Source organism: Quercus suber, unplaced genomic scaffold (assembly GCF_002906115.3).
Source record: "Quercus suber isolate HL8 unplaced genomic scaffold, Cork oak 2.0 scaffold_105, whole genome shotgun sequence".
Classification (NCBI taxonomy): Eukaryota; Viridiplantae; Streptophyta; class Magnoliopsida; order Fagales; family Fagaceae; genus Quercus; species Quercus suber.
Genome location: NW_027069570.1, coordinates 455,083 through 475,289, shown reverse-complemented (window position 1 = coordinate 475,289; position 20,207 = coordinate 455,083). Strand labels below are relative to the sequence as shown.

At 33.2% G+C, this 20,207-nt stretch overlaps 1 protein-coding gene across 1 annotated transcript; it reads right to left on the bottom strand.

Annotated features, from left to right (window-relative positions):
• Positions 1-18,516: 18,516 nt before the first annotated feature.
• Positions 18,517-19,290, bottom strand: LOC111997138 (uncharacterized). The gene is made up of 2 exons (XM_024029201.2): positions 19,253-19,290; positions 18,517-19,162 (listed from the first exon to the last, which is right to left on the bottom strand). Exons 1-2 carry the CDS (start codon positions 19,288-19,290, stop codon positions 18,517-18,519), a joined length of 684 nt encoding a protein of 227 aa, XP_023884969.2.
• Positions 19,291-20,207: the final 917 nt, after the last annotated feature.

Below are 20,207 nucleotides of genomic sequence, written 5' to 3'. Positions count from 1 at the left end.
CACAATTCTTTTGCCATAATTTTTACTACAATATTAATCCTTATGAAGTTGAGCATGAATGATAGGAAAAAATAATAGATTCATGTAAATCACATTAAAATTGTGACCCAAAAATTATGGCCCTAAAAGAACTTATATTGTAGTGGTTTTGGTGTGCGTTTGGGTGGAGATTAAAAATTAAAATTATTTTACTATTCAGCTTATTTTTGCTATTATTCATGGATCCCATTGCACTTTTTGGCACTATATATGAGCCCCACTATATTATTTCAACTTTTATATTTTTTTCCAGTGCTTTTAACAATAATTTTTTAATTTAAGCAAAATATGTAGTATCTAAAAACACTTTTAGTGTCCGTTTGGCAAAAATTATTTTTGCCAACTTATTTTACTATTCAGCTTATTTTTGCTACTATTCATAGGTCTCATTACACTTTTTAGTATTATTCATGGGCCTCACTATACTATTTCAGTTAACTTTTACTTTTATCTACAATACTTTCAACAAAAAGTTTTCAGTTTCAGCAAAATAAGCGGATCCCAAATGAACCCAAAATAAGCGGATCCCAAAATAAGCGCATATAAAACTGAGTTCCAAAGTTTAAATGATTAAGACTAGGATAGTTTAATTTGACCGTTCTCATGACCGGTTCATAGTTAACCCGAAACTTTGTTAGATTATTTGGTCTGGTCCGAGTTTGAAAACCTTATCTTAAGGCTGTAAATCAATTAGAGATGATTGCAAAGATACTCAAAATAAGCAAAAAGATTAAAAAAAAAAAATCTAAAAAGAAGAAAATTCATGGTCTTGAATTCACAAATGAGAGGAAAATCTACAAAGAATCTCTTTAAAAACCAGTTGTTCAATTAATCCGTAACTCTCAACTACAAGTTTGATGACATTTTGGTATTTTGTAACTGTTATTATGACCAGAGCCAATAGCAAATTAACAATTTTAAGTGGGATTTTTTTTATCTATTTAATTTTTTATATTTAAAATCAATACTTTTTATTTATTTTATTATATTTAGTTTTTATTAACATCTAGTTTTTAAATGATAATATGAGTAATCCATTTAATGTTCTTGTGACATAATTGATTTTAGGTAATATTTTATCAATTTTAACTTTGAAAAACTTCTTTTTACAAAAATAATTACAATAAGTTTTGTCAATAAATAAAAAAAAGATACGTACACCCTTACCATTTTAAAGACAGTCTGAAGCAACCTCCATGAAGCAATCTTACCTATCAATAACACTGATTAATCAATAAGAATTTGTAAACTTTTGGATGAAAATGATGCTAGACAAACTATAACCATGCAGTGCAAAATAATAATAGTAGTAATAATAATAATAACCAAAAGATTTAGAGTAGACAGCGGCATTCCTACCCCTTCCGATAAACCAAACTTCCCTTCAAATCTTTAATTTCCAAAAAAAGAAAAAAAGAAAAAAAGAAAAAAAAGAAATGAAAAGAAAAAAAAAAACTGTATTAATTGCTGGTGTTAACTTGGTAATTGCGGTCCCCCATTTGAAGTTTCGAACAGATCATCTGCAACATATATTGGAACCTGTCAATGTGGTGGAGATTACACAAAATCCGCAAAATGGGGGCATGTCCTATTGTTAGAGTCACATGGTTTTGCTCTTTCTAGACGAATAATATATATCATTTGTATTTGTTTGTAAATTTTTTTTAATAAGAAGAATTTTATTGTGGATTCCAGTTAATTTAATTGATAAAGTTTTCGATGGTTGTAAATTGTATAAAATATCTGAGGTTCAATCGCCATCTACACAAAAAACTAATTGGTGTCTTGATTTGATGATAAAGTATTATCATCAGGAACAAATGTTATAAATTGAAACTTTTTTAACAAAAATTGATTGATGTCTCGATTATTATTTTAAACCACTTTCAAATAATATAATCTCAAAAAAATAATATAGATTAACAACCCATGACATGTACTTTACGGTACACTTTTTACTTTTATATATATATATATATATAATTAACAACCCATGACATGTACTTTACGGTACACTTTTTACTTTTATATATATATATATACATATATATAATTAACAACACATGACATGTACTTTACGGTACACTTTTTACTTTTATTTATATATATATACATATATATAATTAACAACACATGACATGTACTTTACGGTACACTTTTTACTTTTATTTATATATATATATATATATATATTTATAACCAAAAAGATGTTTCATTCATCTGCAATAAATTTTTTTTTCCCACATTCCAACGTGCAAACGAAGGATCTTAACTGCCTGCACTTGCTCTTCATTTTCACTTACGCGCATACACATATTATCTTTTTAAAGAATCCTTTCGAAGCTATAAAAAGTATGTTGTCACCTTTCACGAAGCTCTTGTCAATTATATTCTTTGGATATGCGCCTAACTAGGTCACAAAACACACATTATAATTCATAAGAATAATGTTAAAGATATAACAAATTTTATTACAAGAGTTTTACAAGCTAATGTGTGACTAATAACCAAAAAGAAAAAAAAAATATTGATTTTTTTATACTACTATTTAAGGGGTTGCACCTGTTTGGATCGGATTTTTTTTTTTTTTTGGTTTCAAAATACTCCTATTTCTCTAGGTTTAAGTAGAGATAAAATTAAAGAATAATTTGGTAAAATATATGTCTAACTTGCACTAAAATATTGCCTACAAATAGACAATATTTAACTCCTATGTTTACTCCAAGCACGTTTACACTTTTCTTTCTTCAGTTTTTTTTTTCCTTCCTTTATCAAGACTTAACTTTTTTTTTCTTTGCATAAAAAAAAAAACTTAAATTTTTTTTTCAATACCCGGTTTCCCTTAATCTCATCTCATGTTTTTTTTTTTTTTTGAAAAAAAAAATATACTAAAAAGTAGAAGTCAATCATATCCAAAAGAAATCCAAAAAATTTCAAATACCACATTCAAACGAATCAAACCCACGTTCAACTTCTATCAAAAAAAAAAAACCACATTCAAATTTATCCCAAAAAAAGCCCTACTTTCAAATATTTAACAAAACTTTTGGATAACTATAGCTAAAAAAACTAAAGTTAAAAACAAATTCATAAAATTTTAAATACCACGTCCAAAATTTTATTAAAAAAAAAAAATGCAACACATGTATATGTTTTGAAATTCAAATTCTTTATATAAAAACTAGCCTCTGAGCACGCACTCACGCGTGTGCTCAGAGGCTCTTCTATTTTTTGAGTAAGGGTTAATTTAGAGTATTTATTATAATTTGGGATTACTACATTTTTCAATCACACCCCTAAGTTTTTTTTTTTGTCATTGAAAAATGTAGTAATCCCAAATTATAATAAATGCTCTAAATTAACCTTTACTCAAAAAATAGAAGAGTCTCTGAGCACACGCTCAGAGGCTAGTATATTATTAAAGCCCGTCATTAACATTCATTGTCACATCAAAAAACAATTATCACATTAGTTTTAAATTTTTCATAAGAGCATTAGTATCAGTTATTTTAAAAATATATTATTTTCACATATTAAAAAACGAATTTATTAGTTTAGCATAGCATTTGACAATACACCTTATATCTCATCTCTTATTTTAAGACATAACTCATTAAAATAACGTAAAATAACTTCTATCATTTATCCCGAAAAAAAAAAAAAAAAAAAATCTCACCAGCTAGCTACCATACCCACCACCACTAAGGCACTAACCCATTGAAATATTGAAGGGAAGCTTTGGTTTTCACAAAATCAAGTGTGTATAATCAAAGCCGACAACCAAATCCATGCCCACTAGCAACAACTAAATCCACATAATCAAAATCAAAATCAACCCAAACACCCACACTCACAACCACAAAACACCCATAAACGTCAGAAAGAGAGAGCGAGAGAGAGGGAGACCAAATCATACCATCATGCCAGCCACTGCTGAGACAAGGGAGTTGAGGGAGGTAGAAAGGTTTAGATTTGAGAAATTTGCTATGGAGCAAATAGGCTATGGCCATGGAGGTTCGACTGAGATAGACAGAATGCTTTGGGAGGGGAAGAGAGAGAATGTTATGGGAGAATATTTGAGTGGGAAAGAGAGTGAGGATAGAGAGAAGAGAGAATAAAAAAAGAATAAATTTTTTACAACATGCTATAGTGCTATAGAGCATCCACACTAGATGTGGGATATGTGCCAAATGCTAAATATTTGGCACATATCCCACACCAAACCCAATTTTAGCCTATTTAGTAGATGTGGCATATGTTATTTTTTTTGCAACATTGAACAGTACCGTGGCAAATTTGCCACGGTACGGAATGCATGTGGCAAATTTTTTTTTCTTTTAATGTGTAGATTGTGTTGATGAGTTGTAATAAATATTATTTTAATGTGTAGTAAATATTATTTTAATGTATAGAATTGAATTATAAAACATCTGATAAATGGGATGTTGTAAAATGATGTGGTAAAATAATAAAGTAAGCCTTTGATGTGGTAAAATGACATAATTTTTAGAACATCTGCTACGGATGCTCTTAGGTACTGTACGTAGCATGTTGTAAAAAAATTTGGGATTTGGCACATCTCATGAAGCATGGAGTTTGTTGTTTGGTGTGCTAAATGTAAAACAATTGGTATTTAGCACACCTGATGTTAGTGCTCTAATAAAATATGACTTTTATTGACAAATACATTCATGCATTTGTTAAGCAGTATTACAATGGCCCACCGCATTGGGAAGTAACAAAAATAAATAATTAAAATACTTCTTTAATTGACTTTAATTGCAATAAAAAAAAATCAACCTCAACTAATCTCTTGATACACTCATTAACCGAACTCATAAAATATATACTCCCTTTGTCCCATATTGTTACTTATGTTTAAAAAATTTAACTTTTTAAGAGAACATCATTTAACCGAACTCATAAAATATATACTCCCTTTGTCCCATATTGTTAGTTATGTTTAAAAAATTTAACTTCTTCTTCTTCTTCTTCTTCTTCTTCTTCTTCTTCTTTTGTGTGTGTGTGTGTGTGTGTGTGTGATAAGGATAATGCATTGCATTCTAAATAAAAAAGATTACAAAATTTCAAAACTATTGTCTTTTTAAATTTAAACTCTAGTAAAAGTGGGGTAATAAATTTTTAAATAATGCATAGGACAGTTAAGAACATTTATTTATTGATTTTTCAAAGAGAACTATAATTTACACTACAAAAAATGTGGTTGTAGCTCTTAAAAACATGGCTATAGGTCAATTTACCCTATAGCTGCATTTTTAGATGTGGGCTAAAAGCTGTAACTATAGGTCCGACAGGTCTTTAGCCGCTTGTTGGGATGGAGAGGTAGTACTTAACATTTTTCAATTTGGGATGGAGAGAGTAATACTTAACATTTTTCAATTTATAATTCATGACATCATTTTAAAAAGAAATTTTCAATCCGATGAAAGAGTCCATTATGATATTTACCTTTCTGTTTTGTTTTATTATTATTATTATTTTTTGTAGGGGTTGCTTCACTTTTAGCAAGTTGAGGGAGATTTTTAATTCAGTTTAAAACCTTTTCTTATTTCCTCTTGTTAATTGCAAATTGCAATGAAAGGAAGATAATTTGGGCATCGTTAAACATTCTGATCTACTCGTATAAAGAAAAATGAAGATATTACAATAACAAAGATTTTGCGACCTATCTGTACATTTTACATATTTAAACCAGGATCCTTGTTACCTATGTTTTAAGGCTGTGAATATGCAGACGCCAATTCACATGCAGAAGGAATTTATGTTGTCAGATAATAGCAAATTGATAATTCATTGGCACATTTTTGGTTGTACATAGCTTAAAATACTATCAATTCGAGGCTTTCATCGTGTGGTAGTGATTTGTTCCTGGTGATCAATCAGATTTCGCAGTATTTTTCATTTGAGGTGATTGGGGTACTAACTATTGTGAAATTCTCAGAGTTAGGATCCCAAAAGTCCAACTCCTTAATTCTTAGGACTCCTCTCGAAATAGTGCTCAGATTAGCTTGGACTATAGCCTCCTCAGCTTGGCTTTGGCAGCACCTAAGGTCAAGCTAAGGAGCAGGGTCCAGCGAAATCATGCTATCCCATTTCTCTGTCCTTAGGCATTAGCTGCCCTTATTTCCATGTCAGGCATGACCTTGGAAATCTTGGCCTTTTACATTTTTTCTTGACAGTGTCGACACCAGATTTCGGGGCCAACCCCTACTTTTGGAGCCTTGGTGACTGTGTGCATGACTCGTGTACGACACTTGGGCGGATTTGTGTGCATGTATGTCTTTTTATCTTTTACTCATTTAAGGGAATTGCCACCGATCATTGACTTTTAACAGTGTGATTGGTCACCTCTGTCGAGTTGATTTTATCTCGTAATTTAGCTAAAATAGTCTTAAGAGTTACTCCACAAAGCTTAAACTGAAAAAAAAAAAAAAAAAAAAAAAATCCCCGAATTAGACGACATGAATTTAGAAGCTTATGTAGGGAAGATGTCATGCACTCTACAACGTTCATTTCACAATGATGCCTCATTTGAATTATTCATATATTTCACCATGTCTATTTGAAGAGTAACTTATTAGAAATTTGGGAATTTGGATTTTGAGAGGGGAAAAAATTGCAATATCAAGTGATGTATACATGCTTTATTCAAGACTACTTAGGAAAGAGAAAACTTGAATTAAATACTTTTAACCTTGTGCGTTTGGTATAGGCGTATAGCAAACTTAATAAAGGCAAATTAATCTTCTATGTATTTCCTCATGCAAAACAACATAAAACACAATGCTAAATTTGGGAGAGGGGGACTGGTTTGGCTTGATTTGGAGTTCATGGTCTTATTTGATGATTTTAAAAAAAAAAAAAAAAAAAAAAATCCCCGAATTAGACGACATGAATTTAGAAGCTTATGTAGGGAAGATGTCATGCACTCTACAACGTTCATTTCACAATGATGCCTCATTTGAATTATTCATATATTTCACCATGTCTATTTGAAGAGTAACTTATTAGAAATTTGGGAATTTGGATTTTGAGAGGGGAAAAAATTGCAATATCAAGTGATGTATACATGCTTTATTCAAGACTACTTAGGAAAGAGAAAACTTGAATTAAATACTTTTAACCTTGTGCGTTTGGTATAGGCGTATAGCAAACTTAATAAAGGCAAATTAATCTTCTATGTATTTCCTCATGCAAAACAACATAAAACACAATGCTAAATTTGGGAGAGGGGGACTGGTTTGGCTTGATTTGGAGTTCATGGTCTTATTTGATGATTTAGACCATGGACAAATTACTTCTTTTTTTTCTTTTCTTTTTTGAACATTGAATTTCAAGTTTGAAAACATGTTTTTGGAATTTTTCAGAACAAAAGTTCATTCAAAGAATATATATATCATTGTAGTTTTTGGATTTGTCAAAAAAAAAAAGAAAAAGATTCTGGATTTCTTTTTTGGGGGAAAGAAATGAAATTTTTATGGATATTTTTCTTTGAAAAAAGGGACTTTATTTTCAAAGAGTGAAATCTCCATGGTTTTTGGAAAAATACTTTCTAAAGGGTAGGAAAATGCAATAAAACCATTTCTCAAGAGTTAAAATTCCATGGAGTTTATGGAATATGTTTTTCAAAAGGAAAATTAATGGATTTTGGAAAAAAAAAAAAATCTTTCAAGAATTGGAAATCCCTTGAGTATTGGAAAATGATTTTTCCAATACAATCTCCATGGGTAATTGGAAAGAGATGTTTAGATTTGAAAATCCCAGGGTTTAGGAAAACAGTTTTTGAGGAAAAGTCCGTAGGTTTTTAGTAAAACAATTTCTAGGTGGAAGACCCCGTGGTATTTGGAAAAACAATTTTTATGGAAATCTTCTAAGTTAAAAATCCCATGATTTTTGGACAACAGATATCGGGGAAAATTCCATGGGACTTTAGGAAAACAATTTCAAAGTGAAAAATTCCGTTATCTTTGGGAAAAAATTTTCAAGAAAATTTCCATGGGTGTTTAGGAAAATAATAAGATATTTTTTTAGAGAATTTCAACCTATGATATCTGCTCCTGATGATAGTTCTTTATTATCAGATTAAGACGCCAATCGGTTTTTGGTGTAGGCGTGGATTGAATTTAAGATCTCTTATTTTTTTATTTTTTTTTTATTTTTACTTTTTGAGAAACAAACACACACACACAAGGGAGAGGGAAAGATATTCTAATACAAAGGCACACCACAACTCCACTTAAAAGCCTAGATCTCTTATTTCAACTATAAGAGATTTTACTAGTTGAGTTAGTTGGAGTTTTTCTGAAACTCTCACAATTTTCCACATCAACACAATATTAAAAAAAAATAATAATAATAAAAAAAAACCCGACCCCAATATACGCTCTGCCTTCTCTTTCTCCAAAATGCAGTCCTTAAGCTCCTTTTACCAGCTCCCCCAACCCAATGCTCCTCCTCTACCAGCTCCCCCAACGTTCAGACCCAAGGCAGATCTCCTTCTTCAGACCCACAGCAAAGACACCATACCCACCAGACTCACAAACCAACAGAGATCTCTAGGAATCAAAACCTACCATACCCAAAAAAAAAAAAAAAAAGAGCTAAAACCTGAAATTTTTTCCTCAGTTTTGAAAATCTTCTCTACTCTCTCTTCTCTACCCTTCTCTTCCTTCAAATGAGATTCTCTACATCAGCTTCCTCCAATTTTTTTTAAAAAGAAAGTCCAACTCCTTTGCTCCACAAACTCTATCGTCTCCTTCTTACTCAACTCTACCTTGATGCCATAGTGGCAGTAGCGAGACACTTCGTGTTTTCAAATCAATGTTCTTAATTTTGTTTTGTGTTTATTTTTCCTCACATCAATGATCAAACATAAAACTTCAGATTTGCTACTAAATGATTTGTGAGGGGGAAAAAAAAAGTAGAAGAAAGAATTCAGCCATGGGTTGGGATGGATGAAGAAGCATTCCTCTTGTTTCTTGAAGGCTTGCATCCGTACTTTGTAAATCTGTAGAGTTTTCAAACTGGTATAGTGAGATGACTAAATGAGACTTTGGAATATAAAAAGGCAAAAGCATTGGAATGTGGTATCATGTGGGTAGGTTGCTGGACTATGGAGTGGAGAAGTTTCATGATTTATAAAATTATAAATATACTAATATATTTGTTTATTTACAAGAAAACCCAAAATGTGAATTATTTTTTCCTCAATAACCATTTTGATCACTTTATTATGATTTTCTTTTTTGAAATATTGTAATAAATAAAATTCATTAAACTATTTCATTTGGCTTAATAATAGTTATATATAAGTAATATATATGACTATTGGATATATGACTATAATGCTGTGTATCCAAGAGTTAAGTCATTTTGAATATACACTACTGTAAGTTACTTTAAGGTCCCTTCCTCTCTTCCCGTGTGTGTGTTAAAATGCTTGGTATTTTCATAAAAATAAAAAAATTTACATCGCAACATTTATTGGATTATTGAATACTAATTTTAATTTTTAATTTCTTGTTGATTGATATTTTCCAAGAAAACATTAATGCTAAAACAAAAATAAAGTTAGTAGTTTGATGTTTCATATCAAATTTTTAAGATTGGAATCTTAATATGTGACCAAAGAGGTTACATGTTTTGTGTTTATTTTTCCTCACATCAATGATCAAACATAAAACTTCAGATTTGCTACTAAATGATTTGTGAGGGGGAAAAAAAAAGTAGAAGAAAGAATTCAGCCATGGGTTGGGATGGATGAAGAAGCATTCCTCTTGGTTCTTGAAGGCTTGCATCCGTACTTTGTAAATCTGTAGAGTTTTCAAACTGGTATAGTGAGATGACTAAATGAGACTTTGGAATATAAAAAGGCAAAAGCATTGGAATGTGGTATCATGTGGGTAGGTTGCTGGACTATGGAGTGGAGAAGTTTCATGATTTATAAAATTATAAATATACTAATATATTTGTTTATTTACAAGAAAACCCAAAATGTGAATTATTTTTTCCTCAATAACCATTCTGATCACTTTATTATGATTTTCTTTTTTGAAATATTGTAATAAATAAAATTCATTAAACTATTTCATTTGGCTTAATAATAGTTATATATAAGTAATATATATGACTATTGGATATATGACTATAATGCTGTGTATCCAAGAGTTAAGTCATTTTGAATATACACTACTGTAAGTTACTTTAAGGTCCCTTCCTCTCTTCCCGTGTGTGTGTTAAAATGCTTGGTATTTTCATAAAAATAAAAAAATTTACATCGCAACATTTATTGGATTATTGAATACTAATTTTTATTTTTAATTTCTTGTTGATTGATATTTTCCAAGAAAACATTAATGCTAAAACAAAAATAAAGTTAGTAGTTTGATGTTTCATATCAAATTTTTAAGATTGGAATCTTAATATGTGACCAAAGAGGTTACAAAAGTTATATTTGTAAAACATTCATATGAAATAATAAGTCACACTCAATAGCTATCCCGTGCATCGCACGGGTTAGTGACTAGTTTAATTAATTTGGGAGAAGCTCCCCTTTCCATTTATAATTCTCTTGTTTCCTCCAATTTTAAAATATATGAATGACACGAGTAAAAAAAAAAAAATGATCCAACGGATTGAAAAAATCTAACTTAATTTTTAAAATTTTCTTATCTATCTTCCTCCTTTTTAACATGCAACGTCATCACCATTACTTGAGATTGTAAGAAGGAGATCGATAGCTAATTGATGTCAGAGGAACAATTACCAACAATGGTTTTTGGGTTGAGCGGCACGGTGGTGTTGTGGGTCTAGGTTTGGGTTGTAGACTCGGCGAATTCGTGGGTCATACTGGCATAGATTCGGGTTAGATGTTAGGTGGGCAGTTCATAGAGGCATAATTTGCAGGTCATTGGTGTAAGGAAAAGTTGAGGGTTGACAATTTGGGTCGCCAGTGGCTGTGATTTGTGAGTGGATTTAGGCTAGTAGTTGGTAAATTGCTTAACAATAAGATATAGGAGTATTAGAAAGTTGGAAATAAAATTTAGGACCAAGTAGTTTGTAAACTGCTTTTTTAAAATTTAGCTATTTAAATTAGCAATTTTACATATAACACTATTATTTAAGCTTTGTAAACTAGTATATTTGAGGTTATTTTAGGTATCAAAATTGAGGATCCCAAACAGGGAAAACACTTTAAATAGTAGTATAGACTAGCCTAACTTCAAACAATGAACAAATATGATTTTTCCGTGTTTATTTTTTGAAGTTAGCCTCATTACACTCCTGATTGTATTAGTCAAAATGCGTATTATTAATGAAAAAAATGTGTAAACCTCAAATTGGAATGAATGAAAAATTATGATACTAAAAAAAACAAAAAGCCTTACCGCACGCGTATTGTGGTTTTATAATAAGAAAACCGCACAAATTGTACTACACTGCACCCTCTTTATATATTAATATATTTATTTATTTTTTAGTATTAAATATATTATTAATAGTTCAATAACCTAGTTTTCAAAAAAAAAAAAAAGCTTAATAACCCTAGCAAGGTTCTACACTGCACCCTCTTTATATATTAATATATTTATTTATTTTTTAATATTAAATATATTATTAATAGTTCAATAACCTAGTTTTCAAAAAAAAAAAAAAAGCTTAATAACCCTAGCAAGGTTGACTAGGAAAGCGAGCCCAAAATAAGAAAAAATTAGTTCAATAGTTTAAAACTTGGCCCAAAACAAAGAGAAAAATTAGTTTTGGGTTAGGTAGGAAAAGCCCAAAATTTGAAAAATATACCAACTTTACGCTGTTCAAATCGTATCTTATATACCACACCGTACATGTGACCGTAAAAATGAGGTGCGGTTTGGTTATGATTTTGGCTAAACTTTAAACTACATCGCAAATGTGACCGCAAAAATAAAATGCAGTGTAGTTATAGTTTAGCTAAACTGCATTGCAAAGTGTGGTGCTAAAAATGGCCTAAAATTGCACTGCACCACATCATGAACACTCCTAATTGTAATATTGTAACTCACTTGCTTGCGAGGAGAGCAATTTACAACTCTCAATTTCATGTCTGGATGGAAGATATACCACAAGACGTTACCTCTGTATTACAGGCTAACATTGACAACTTACCTTAAATAAAATGCACTATCTTTCTTCTCAAAAAAAAAAAAAATGTAAATAATAAATGTTAACAAAATAACTACAAAGCATGATAATTATTGAAACAACTAGAGTATAATAATTAGTAAACAAAGAATATTGTTGAGGAATATCTAAGAGAAATTGGAACTAATGAGGGATTAATTTTTTGGAATTCTTCATGAGAGATTTGTGCAGTTTTTGGGCATATTTTTGGGATTTTATGGTGTCAAGGTTAGGAAAAAAAGATTTGATCTTTAGAATTTTTTGAAAATTTATTTTCTCACAAAACATCAAGGGCATTTGAAATACAGTTTCAACAAATTGTTTTTTGATAACTGGTATCAATAATAGTTATTTCTTAGGTTAGCGCAAAAAGCTTAATTAATATTCTCAGTGGCATTAATTGCGTATATTATCACAAGCTGGTAGAGAAGTATTACTTAAATTTGTAATCCAAGCAATTTCAACATACGTTATGGGGTGCTTTAAACTCCCTATTGGCTTATGTCATGAAATTGTAGGCCTAATCAATAGATTTTGGTGGGGGCAACATGGTGACTGAAGAAAAATACATTGGCTTAAGTGGGATGAGTTGACTAAGTCTAAGGCATTTAAGGGTAAGAGCTTTCGTGATTGGGCCATGATTAATAACTCTCTACTGACCAAACAGGCATGGAGGCTGTTGCAAAACAAAGCATCCTTTTTCTATAGAGTTTTTAAGGCCAAGTTCTTTCCTGACTACACAATTATGGAGGCCAAAGACTTGAGATCCGGTTCCTATGCGTGGAGAAGTATACTTAAATGTAAAGATGTGATTCAGAGGGGCTTAAGGTGGCAGGTTGGAGATGAGAGGAAAATTAAAATCAAGCAGCGTCAATGGTTGCCAATTAAACATCCCACTACACTAACTTCCCCAATTGTTGATACAATGGAGGAGGCTATAGTGGATGTTTTAATTGATCCCCATACATGACAGTGGGATGATCCATGATTGATGAAATTTTTGTCCCACATGAGGCTGAATTAATTAAAAAAGTCCCTTTGACTCGGGTGATATTAGAGGATGTTCTTTGCTGACCTTTTTCTTAGGATGGAAAATATAATTGCAAGTTGGTGTAGACACCTCATTTTGTACCCCTTGTAACTCGGGCCCCCGTTCCCCAATAACGGCAATACTTTAAGGCCCAAGGTTGGTTTAGGGCTTAATCTCGTGAAAATTGACTTGAGGAAATAGTTATGAAAAATATAAAATCATTTTTGGAAGAATAAAACTATTTTTGGAAAAGAAAGTTTGCTGAAAACCCTGAGTGTGTGCATGCATACACGTTTATGCACACACACACACACTCAAGACGTGCATATGCATGCTTAGGGTATGTGGACGCATACCCCAAGCATGTGCATGCAACTAGGGTTCTATAAACTATGTAAGGAAAGCTTTTTGCATTAAAAATGGTGTGAAATGAATCTTACATCGTCTAGGAGTTGCCCCACACCTCCATTTTACTACTATATAAAGCCATAAAAGGTAATTTTTCAAAACACACAGAAATGGAGGCAAATATATGCAAGAAAGGAGAAGAAAAAAAAAAGTAAAGGAAATGGCTCTGAAGCTAAAGTGATTCTTGTTCCATCCCTCCAAGAACTCAAGCATAGGAGACATGTCAAGACCAACCCAGGACTCACTTTGGTTGAGGAGACTTTCTGGAGCATTTTCTCAGATCCTTCTAGATACTCTCTCTAACTTGGCTGCGATGCATTTGGCCAAGGACTTTTAGTCGAAGAGACTTTTTGGAGCCCTTTCTTAGACCTTCCTAGGTACTCCCTCTGACTTGGCTAAGGTGTATTTCGCTGGTGCACTCTCTCAGACCATCCCAAGTACTCCCTATGACTTGGCCGAGGTGCATTAGACCAAGGACTTCTTTTGACATTCCTAGGTACACATTCTTTGATCCTATTAAGTACACACTCTTTAATCCTAGTAGGTATACACTCTAACCCTTTCAAGTACCTTCTATTGAGGACACCCCTCCTAATGTCTCATGATGTACTTAGTTTCAGTAGAGCCTTCTTCATATAACAAATTAACTATAGGAAAGTCAACAGTGCCATATTTTTACCCACTACAGTTATATTGTGGAGGTTCCCATTTTTGAAAAAAGTGAATGCAACTACAATCTTCCTTTAACCATATTTTAACTAATTAAAATTGGGCACATGTAATACTAAAAAGCCATACATTGTGACACATGTGTTGTATAGTAAACCTAAATTGGCCACATGGCCAGCCATGCAAAGATCTTCACTATAAAAGAAAAAGAAAAAAGTAAAGGAACAGGCTCTAAAGCTAGAGTGATTCTATCTTTATCCCTCCAAGAACCCAAGCCTAAAGGATTGGTTAGGACCAACTGAGGACTCTCTTTGGTTGAGGAGACTTTCCAAAGCACTTTTGACTTAGGTAAGATGTATTTGGCCAAGAACTCCCTTTGGTTGATGAGACATTTTGGAGCACTCTCTCAAACCTTCCTAGGTACTCTCCCTGACTTAGCCGAGGTGCATTAGACCAAGGACTTCCTTTGACATTCCTAGTACACATTATTTGATCCTATTAAGTACTCACTCTTTGATCCTAGTAGCTATACACTCTAACCCTTTCAGGTGCCTTCTATTGAGGACACCCTCCTAATATCTCATGATGTACTTGTTTTCAGCGGAGCTCCTTCATATAACAAGTTTATTGTAAGAAAGTCAATAGTACCATATTTTTGTCCACTACAATTATCATTGTGAGTTCGCAAGTGCACTTTAGTTGGTTTTCGGTCTCTTCAGAATTTAATGGGCAATGTGAAGTGGTGTTACTGATTTATTAGCTTTTTAGCAAACATTGCAACATGGCATTTGGAATGTAATTTCTCATGGACTTATGTGGTGTATTTGGAAGCAAAAGAATGCTCAGTATTTATATGAGTAATTTTTAGCTTCTAGACAGTTTTCCTTTTCTAGTATATTTGTGTTGCTAGGTCTTTATTATTTTATACAATAATTGTTGGTGCATCATTTGTGTACTTCCCATCCCCATCTCCTACATAAACTTCTTCTTTCATAGCCAGTTTGTAAAATGAATTATCTCTTTACAACACCACCAAATTTGCCCCAAATTATTCTTTCATTAGCTCTTTGCTTTTGCTTTCTCATCAAACCCAAATGCAAAACTCAATTATCTACACAAGAAAGGTCTAAACACCAGTAATATGTGCAAGAACTAGAAGAAAAAAAATGGAGAAATAGGTCTCAAAGATCAACAAGGTTCATCCTCCAATTTGTTATTTTACACAATAATTGTTGGTGCATCATTTGTGTACTTCCCATCCCCATCTCCTACATAAACTTCTTCTTTCATAGCCAGTTTGTAAAATGAATTATCTCTTTACAACACCACCAAATTCACCCCAAATTATTCTTTCATTAGCTCTTTGCTTTTGCTTTCTCATCAAACCCAGATGCAAAACTCAATTATCTACACAAGAAAGGTCCAAACACCAATTATATGTGCAAGAACTAGAAGAAAAAAACGGAGAAATAGGTCTCAAAGGTTAACAAGGTTCATACTCCAATTTATAATTGTAAGGTTGAATTTATTCAACCACGTGTTGGCTTTATTTCATGCCAAATTTTATTGTAGTTCAGCATTTAAAAACCCTATATTTAGGTGGGAATTATGTAAGGGTTATGTGTAAGAGAATGTGAAGAATTGATCAAAAGTGTGCATCAAAGAGGCAACTCGCGACTGGAGCTCGCGACTGACTCATGACTGACCACCCACCAGAATCAGGCACACGTGTGGAGCATGCAAGAAGTTGAAGGGTCAAGACAGCTGGACCAATATAGGACAAAAGTACAGTTTGGCCATTCTATTTTCTAATGACTGGAACTTTTAACTCATCCCAGTCGCAAGTAACTCGCCAGAACACCCTGTTATGCAAAAAATGACTTTTCACATTCCTTCTCATACCCTATTATAAATACTCTTATACTCACAAAATGTAGAGAGTTTCTAAAGAGAATTTTGAAAGATAAACCCTAGAAAACAATAAGATTGATTCATTCGCAATCTCATACCTTTGATTCTCAAATTCCTCTACTCTCACCCTCTCCATTGTCATACCCTTGATAGGTTCATTAGCCAAATCCTTACCTCACCATATTCACATCAGTGAGAATGTAATTTGGTGCTTGGGAAGTAGTTAAGAGAGGACCAATTCATTTGGTTGATGCAATGAGCTTATTGCGGGATTCGGTAAGTTAGAGAAGATAAGGTTAGGCTTAACTGTATTGGAGCAAGAAGCTTAGGGGGCTTGGGTGCATTGGGTAGATTAGACTTGGAGGGTCTATTACTATTCATGTATCCCAACTAATTTTCTAGTGGACCATTTTACCGCTTGGAGTGCGGTGGAGAGTTTTTTTTGTTGAGTTCTTCAGTTTCCTCTTTGATAACACGTGCCGGTGTTATCTTGTATTTGCATCTCTCTAATCCTTACTCTTTGCTTTTAATCACTGCTGTGTTGTGATTAAATTATGGCTTATAGTAGTTTGTTTATTTGGGTATAGCTTCAATTTATCATTCTGCACATATATTATTTGAATATAAGCTTGTATTGGTATTTTTGAAATTTGGGGTCTAAACATTCACTAGTGTTTTACACACCAAGTGAACTTTCAATAAAACTCATGGCTTCCAAACTCAAGATTCTACCACAGCCCTTAGATTTGATTATCAATTGGAGATTTGGACTATGATTAAAAGATTTCCAAGTTGAGCCCACTAGCACTAATATGCGGGTAGACATTTAGTTGGTTTAAGATTAAGAGCATTAACTAGTGGAACACTATACAAAAACTTCTAATCTTTCCCTTCTCTTTCTTTAAATATTTCTAATATAGCTATGCTTTTTATCCTCTATGTATTCGTGTGTTTCTCTTCGTCCTCTCCACAAATACAATCAAACAGAGTGAGAGAAAGTGGTAATAAGATTTTTTTTTTTAATATATATATAAAAAAAGGCCAAAATCCGCAATGGAGATAGAAATGGAGGTGGTTTCTGGTTTTGGAAAGTGCATGGAGGAGGAGGGTTTGATGGGTGGAGAAGGAAAAGGAATAGGAAATGGCTGAGTCTTGATTTTTGCTGAACCCCAATTTTTTGATATTGTTTTTCTATATTTTTTACGTTTTTTTAAGAGAGAAACATAAAAAGACAACAAAATGACATATTTACTCCAATTTTTTAATGGTGAATAGCTAAGGTACGTTTCATAGAGTTGGAGATGTGATGAAAGATATCTCAGGTAGGTAAAGTGATAAAGTCTATAACACGGACAAACACTATTAAAACCTACCCACATGTGGGTTTAGTCTAATTTTCCCAATTTCATTCTATGAGCAAGAATGTGCTATGAGTTTGTATGAGTAGAAACTAGAAAGCTGCAACAGTGCCAAAATAAATTTGACTGGGCAATACTTTGTCCTTGAATCTGAGTGGCTTGATCATCTTGAATTTTGATCTTCAATTCATTTCAAAGTTTGATGTGTTATAAATTTATAATTTAATTAGATCTGTCAGGTCATTTAGCTGAAAAAAGGATTTTTTGTTGCTCAAACACTTGGTCAATTTTTTTTAATTTTTATTTTTTAAGAAACAAGACAGTGATTTCCATTAATGAAGGCCAATATAATCAACCTGTAAAACAATAGTGATGTCTGGTGATACATCTTCCATCTAGACTTGAAATTGAGATAAAGACTTTACTCGTCTCGTAAGTGAGTGAGCTACAGTATTATAGTGCCTATGCACATGAGTGTATTTGATCAATAAAAAATGGGAGGAAAGAATCTGAATATCTTTTACAATGTGGCCAAAGTTAGCTAACGAGTGCGAGTTGTCTCCGAGTGTTGTGATGAGTACCTGGGAGTCGCTTTCCAATATAACTTTTTTATATTGGAAGAGGGCCAAAGTTCAAGCCCTATTCATGCTGCCAACTCTTCAACCTCTATTGCTGTATATGGCAAGGGAATGCATTCTAAGAGGGAAACCATTACCTGTCCAAGCTCGTCCCAAATTATCACCCCATGACCAGCGCTGTTGTCTGATTGAAAGAGGGCTCCTTCAACATTTTTCTTGTACTGAGAGTTACCTGGTGGTTGCCGGCATGTTGGTGGTCATCTCATAGGCTTAATCGTTAAGGAGTTGTGGTAGAGGAACTCAAGCAGGTTGACCCAAGCTTGGTTTAACAGTTGAGATTATTTCAATGAGTCCACAATGCCCACATCACTATTGAGAACAATGCTAGCTCACGGTTTTCTGCAAAAACAGTTTTCAACAATTCGATAAATGATATAACTTGTTTTAGATTGGTATGGTTCCAAAGGGGTGTTTTGTTCCAGGGTTCATCCAGCTTCGGGAAACTGTATAGATCATGCTTCACATCTTCTTGGTGCTCTCGGCAGAGGTCACAATAGTCTTCCTTGATAATCTGTCTTCTAACCAGGTTCTTCTTTGTAGGTAAGGAATTTTTTGCTGCTCTCCAAACTAAATTCCTGACCTTACTAGGAATGGGGAGACCCCAGATTGCTTGCCACAGTGGTTTTAGCCATGAACTGTCCGATTGGCCGAGTTGTAAGTTCCGATATACCATCTGCAAAAACTGATATCCAGACTTCACCGTGTACTCACCTTTTGGATTGTAAGGCCATGTGAGTGTATCAAGTTGGTCTATGTCGCACAGAGGTATTTTTTTAATGATCTCCGCTTCAAAGTTTAGCATTGTAGAATCGATCACCTCATTATTCCAGTACTCGTGGTTCGGATCAGTGAAGGTGCACACCTTTGCTCCAGCCAATGATTCAATCCGTGGAGAGACAATCAATGGAGAATGCTTCACTGGCAGCCACCTATCCCCCCAGATTGCAACTAATTTCCCATCTCCTATCCGCCATATCGCCCTTCTTTTAATGACTTCTCTTCCTCTAAGGATGCTTCACCATGCATGTGAAGCCGAACTTGGATTTGCAACCTCCATTATTGTACCATTTGGAAAAAACTTTGCTTTAAAAACCCGATAAAAAAGCGATGTTGTATCATGTAAGAGACATCATGCTTGCTTTGCTAATAGTGCATCATTGAACCTTGATAGATCCTTAAACCTCATTTTGCCATGTGCCTTTGGTTTACGAAGTTCGTCCCATTTGATCTAATGGACCTTTCGGCCCTCTCCCCTTTGTCCCCCAAAAAAAGTTCTTGATGAAAGCCTCAATTTCGTGACACAAACCAAAAGGCAATTTGAAGCATGACATAGTATAGGTAGGGAGTGCTTGAGCCACGGCTTTTATCAACATTTCTCTGCCTACTTGTGATAGCAATTGTCCTTCCCAACCCTATAGTTTTTTCCACATCCTTTGCTTTATATTGTCAAAACTCTCCTTCTTCTTTCCACTGATGAAAGATGGCAACCCCAAATATTTCTCATACTGTTGAACCACTAGTACGCATAGAGCTTCTTTGATTGATTCTTGCATAGCTTGGGATGTTGATTTATTAAAAAAAGAAAAAGAAAAAGAAGTGGTCTTATCCTTGTTGATTTGTTGACCAGATGCTCTCTCATAAGTAGCCAGTATTTCCAATAGTTTCTGACATTCATTTTCTTGTGCCTTGTAAAAAACAAGACTATCATCTGTAAAAAGGAGATGGGTTAGTTTGGGGCCATTAGGACAAATAGAAACTCCTCATATATCTCCCACATCTTCGGCCATTTTTAACAAACCATGAAAGCCCTCGGTGCATAGGAGAAATAAATATGGGAAAAGTGGGTCACCTTGGCAAAGACCTCTAGTTGGTGTGATATTACCATGTGGCTCCCATTGATCATCACAAAATATGTGGCCATGGATATACATCCCATTATTAATTTCACCCAAGCATCATCAAAACCCATTTTTT

Excerpts from the sequence above, each read along its gene's own strand:
- LOC111997138 (XM_024029201.2), bottom strand. The coding sequence starts at position 19,290 with ATGGAGGTTGCAAATCCAAGTTCGGCTTCACATGCATG. Across the intron at positions 19,163-19,252 it reads AGTTCGGCTTCACATGCATG|GTGGCTGCCAGTGAAGCATT; the intron begins GTGAAGCATCCT and ends CTGGGGGGATAG.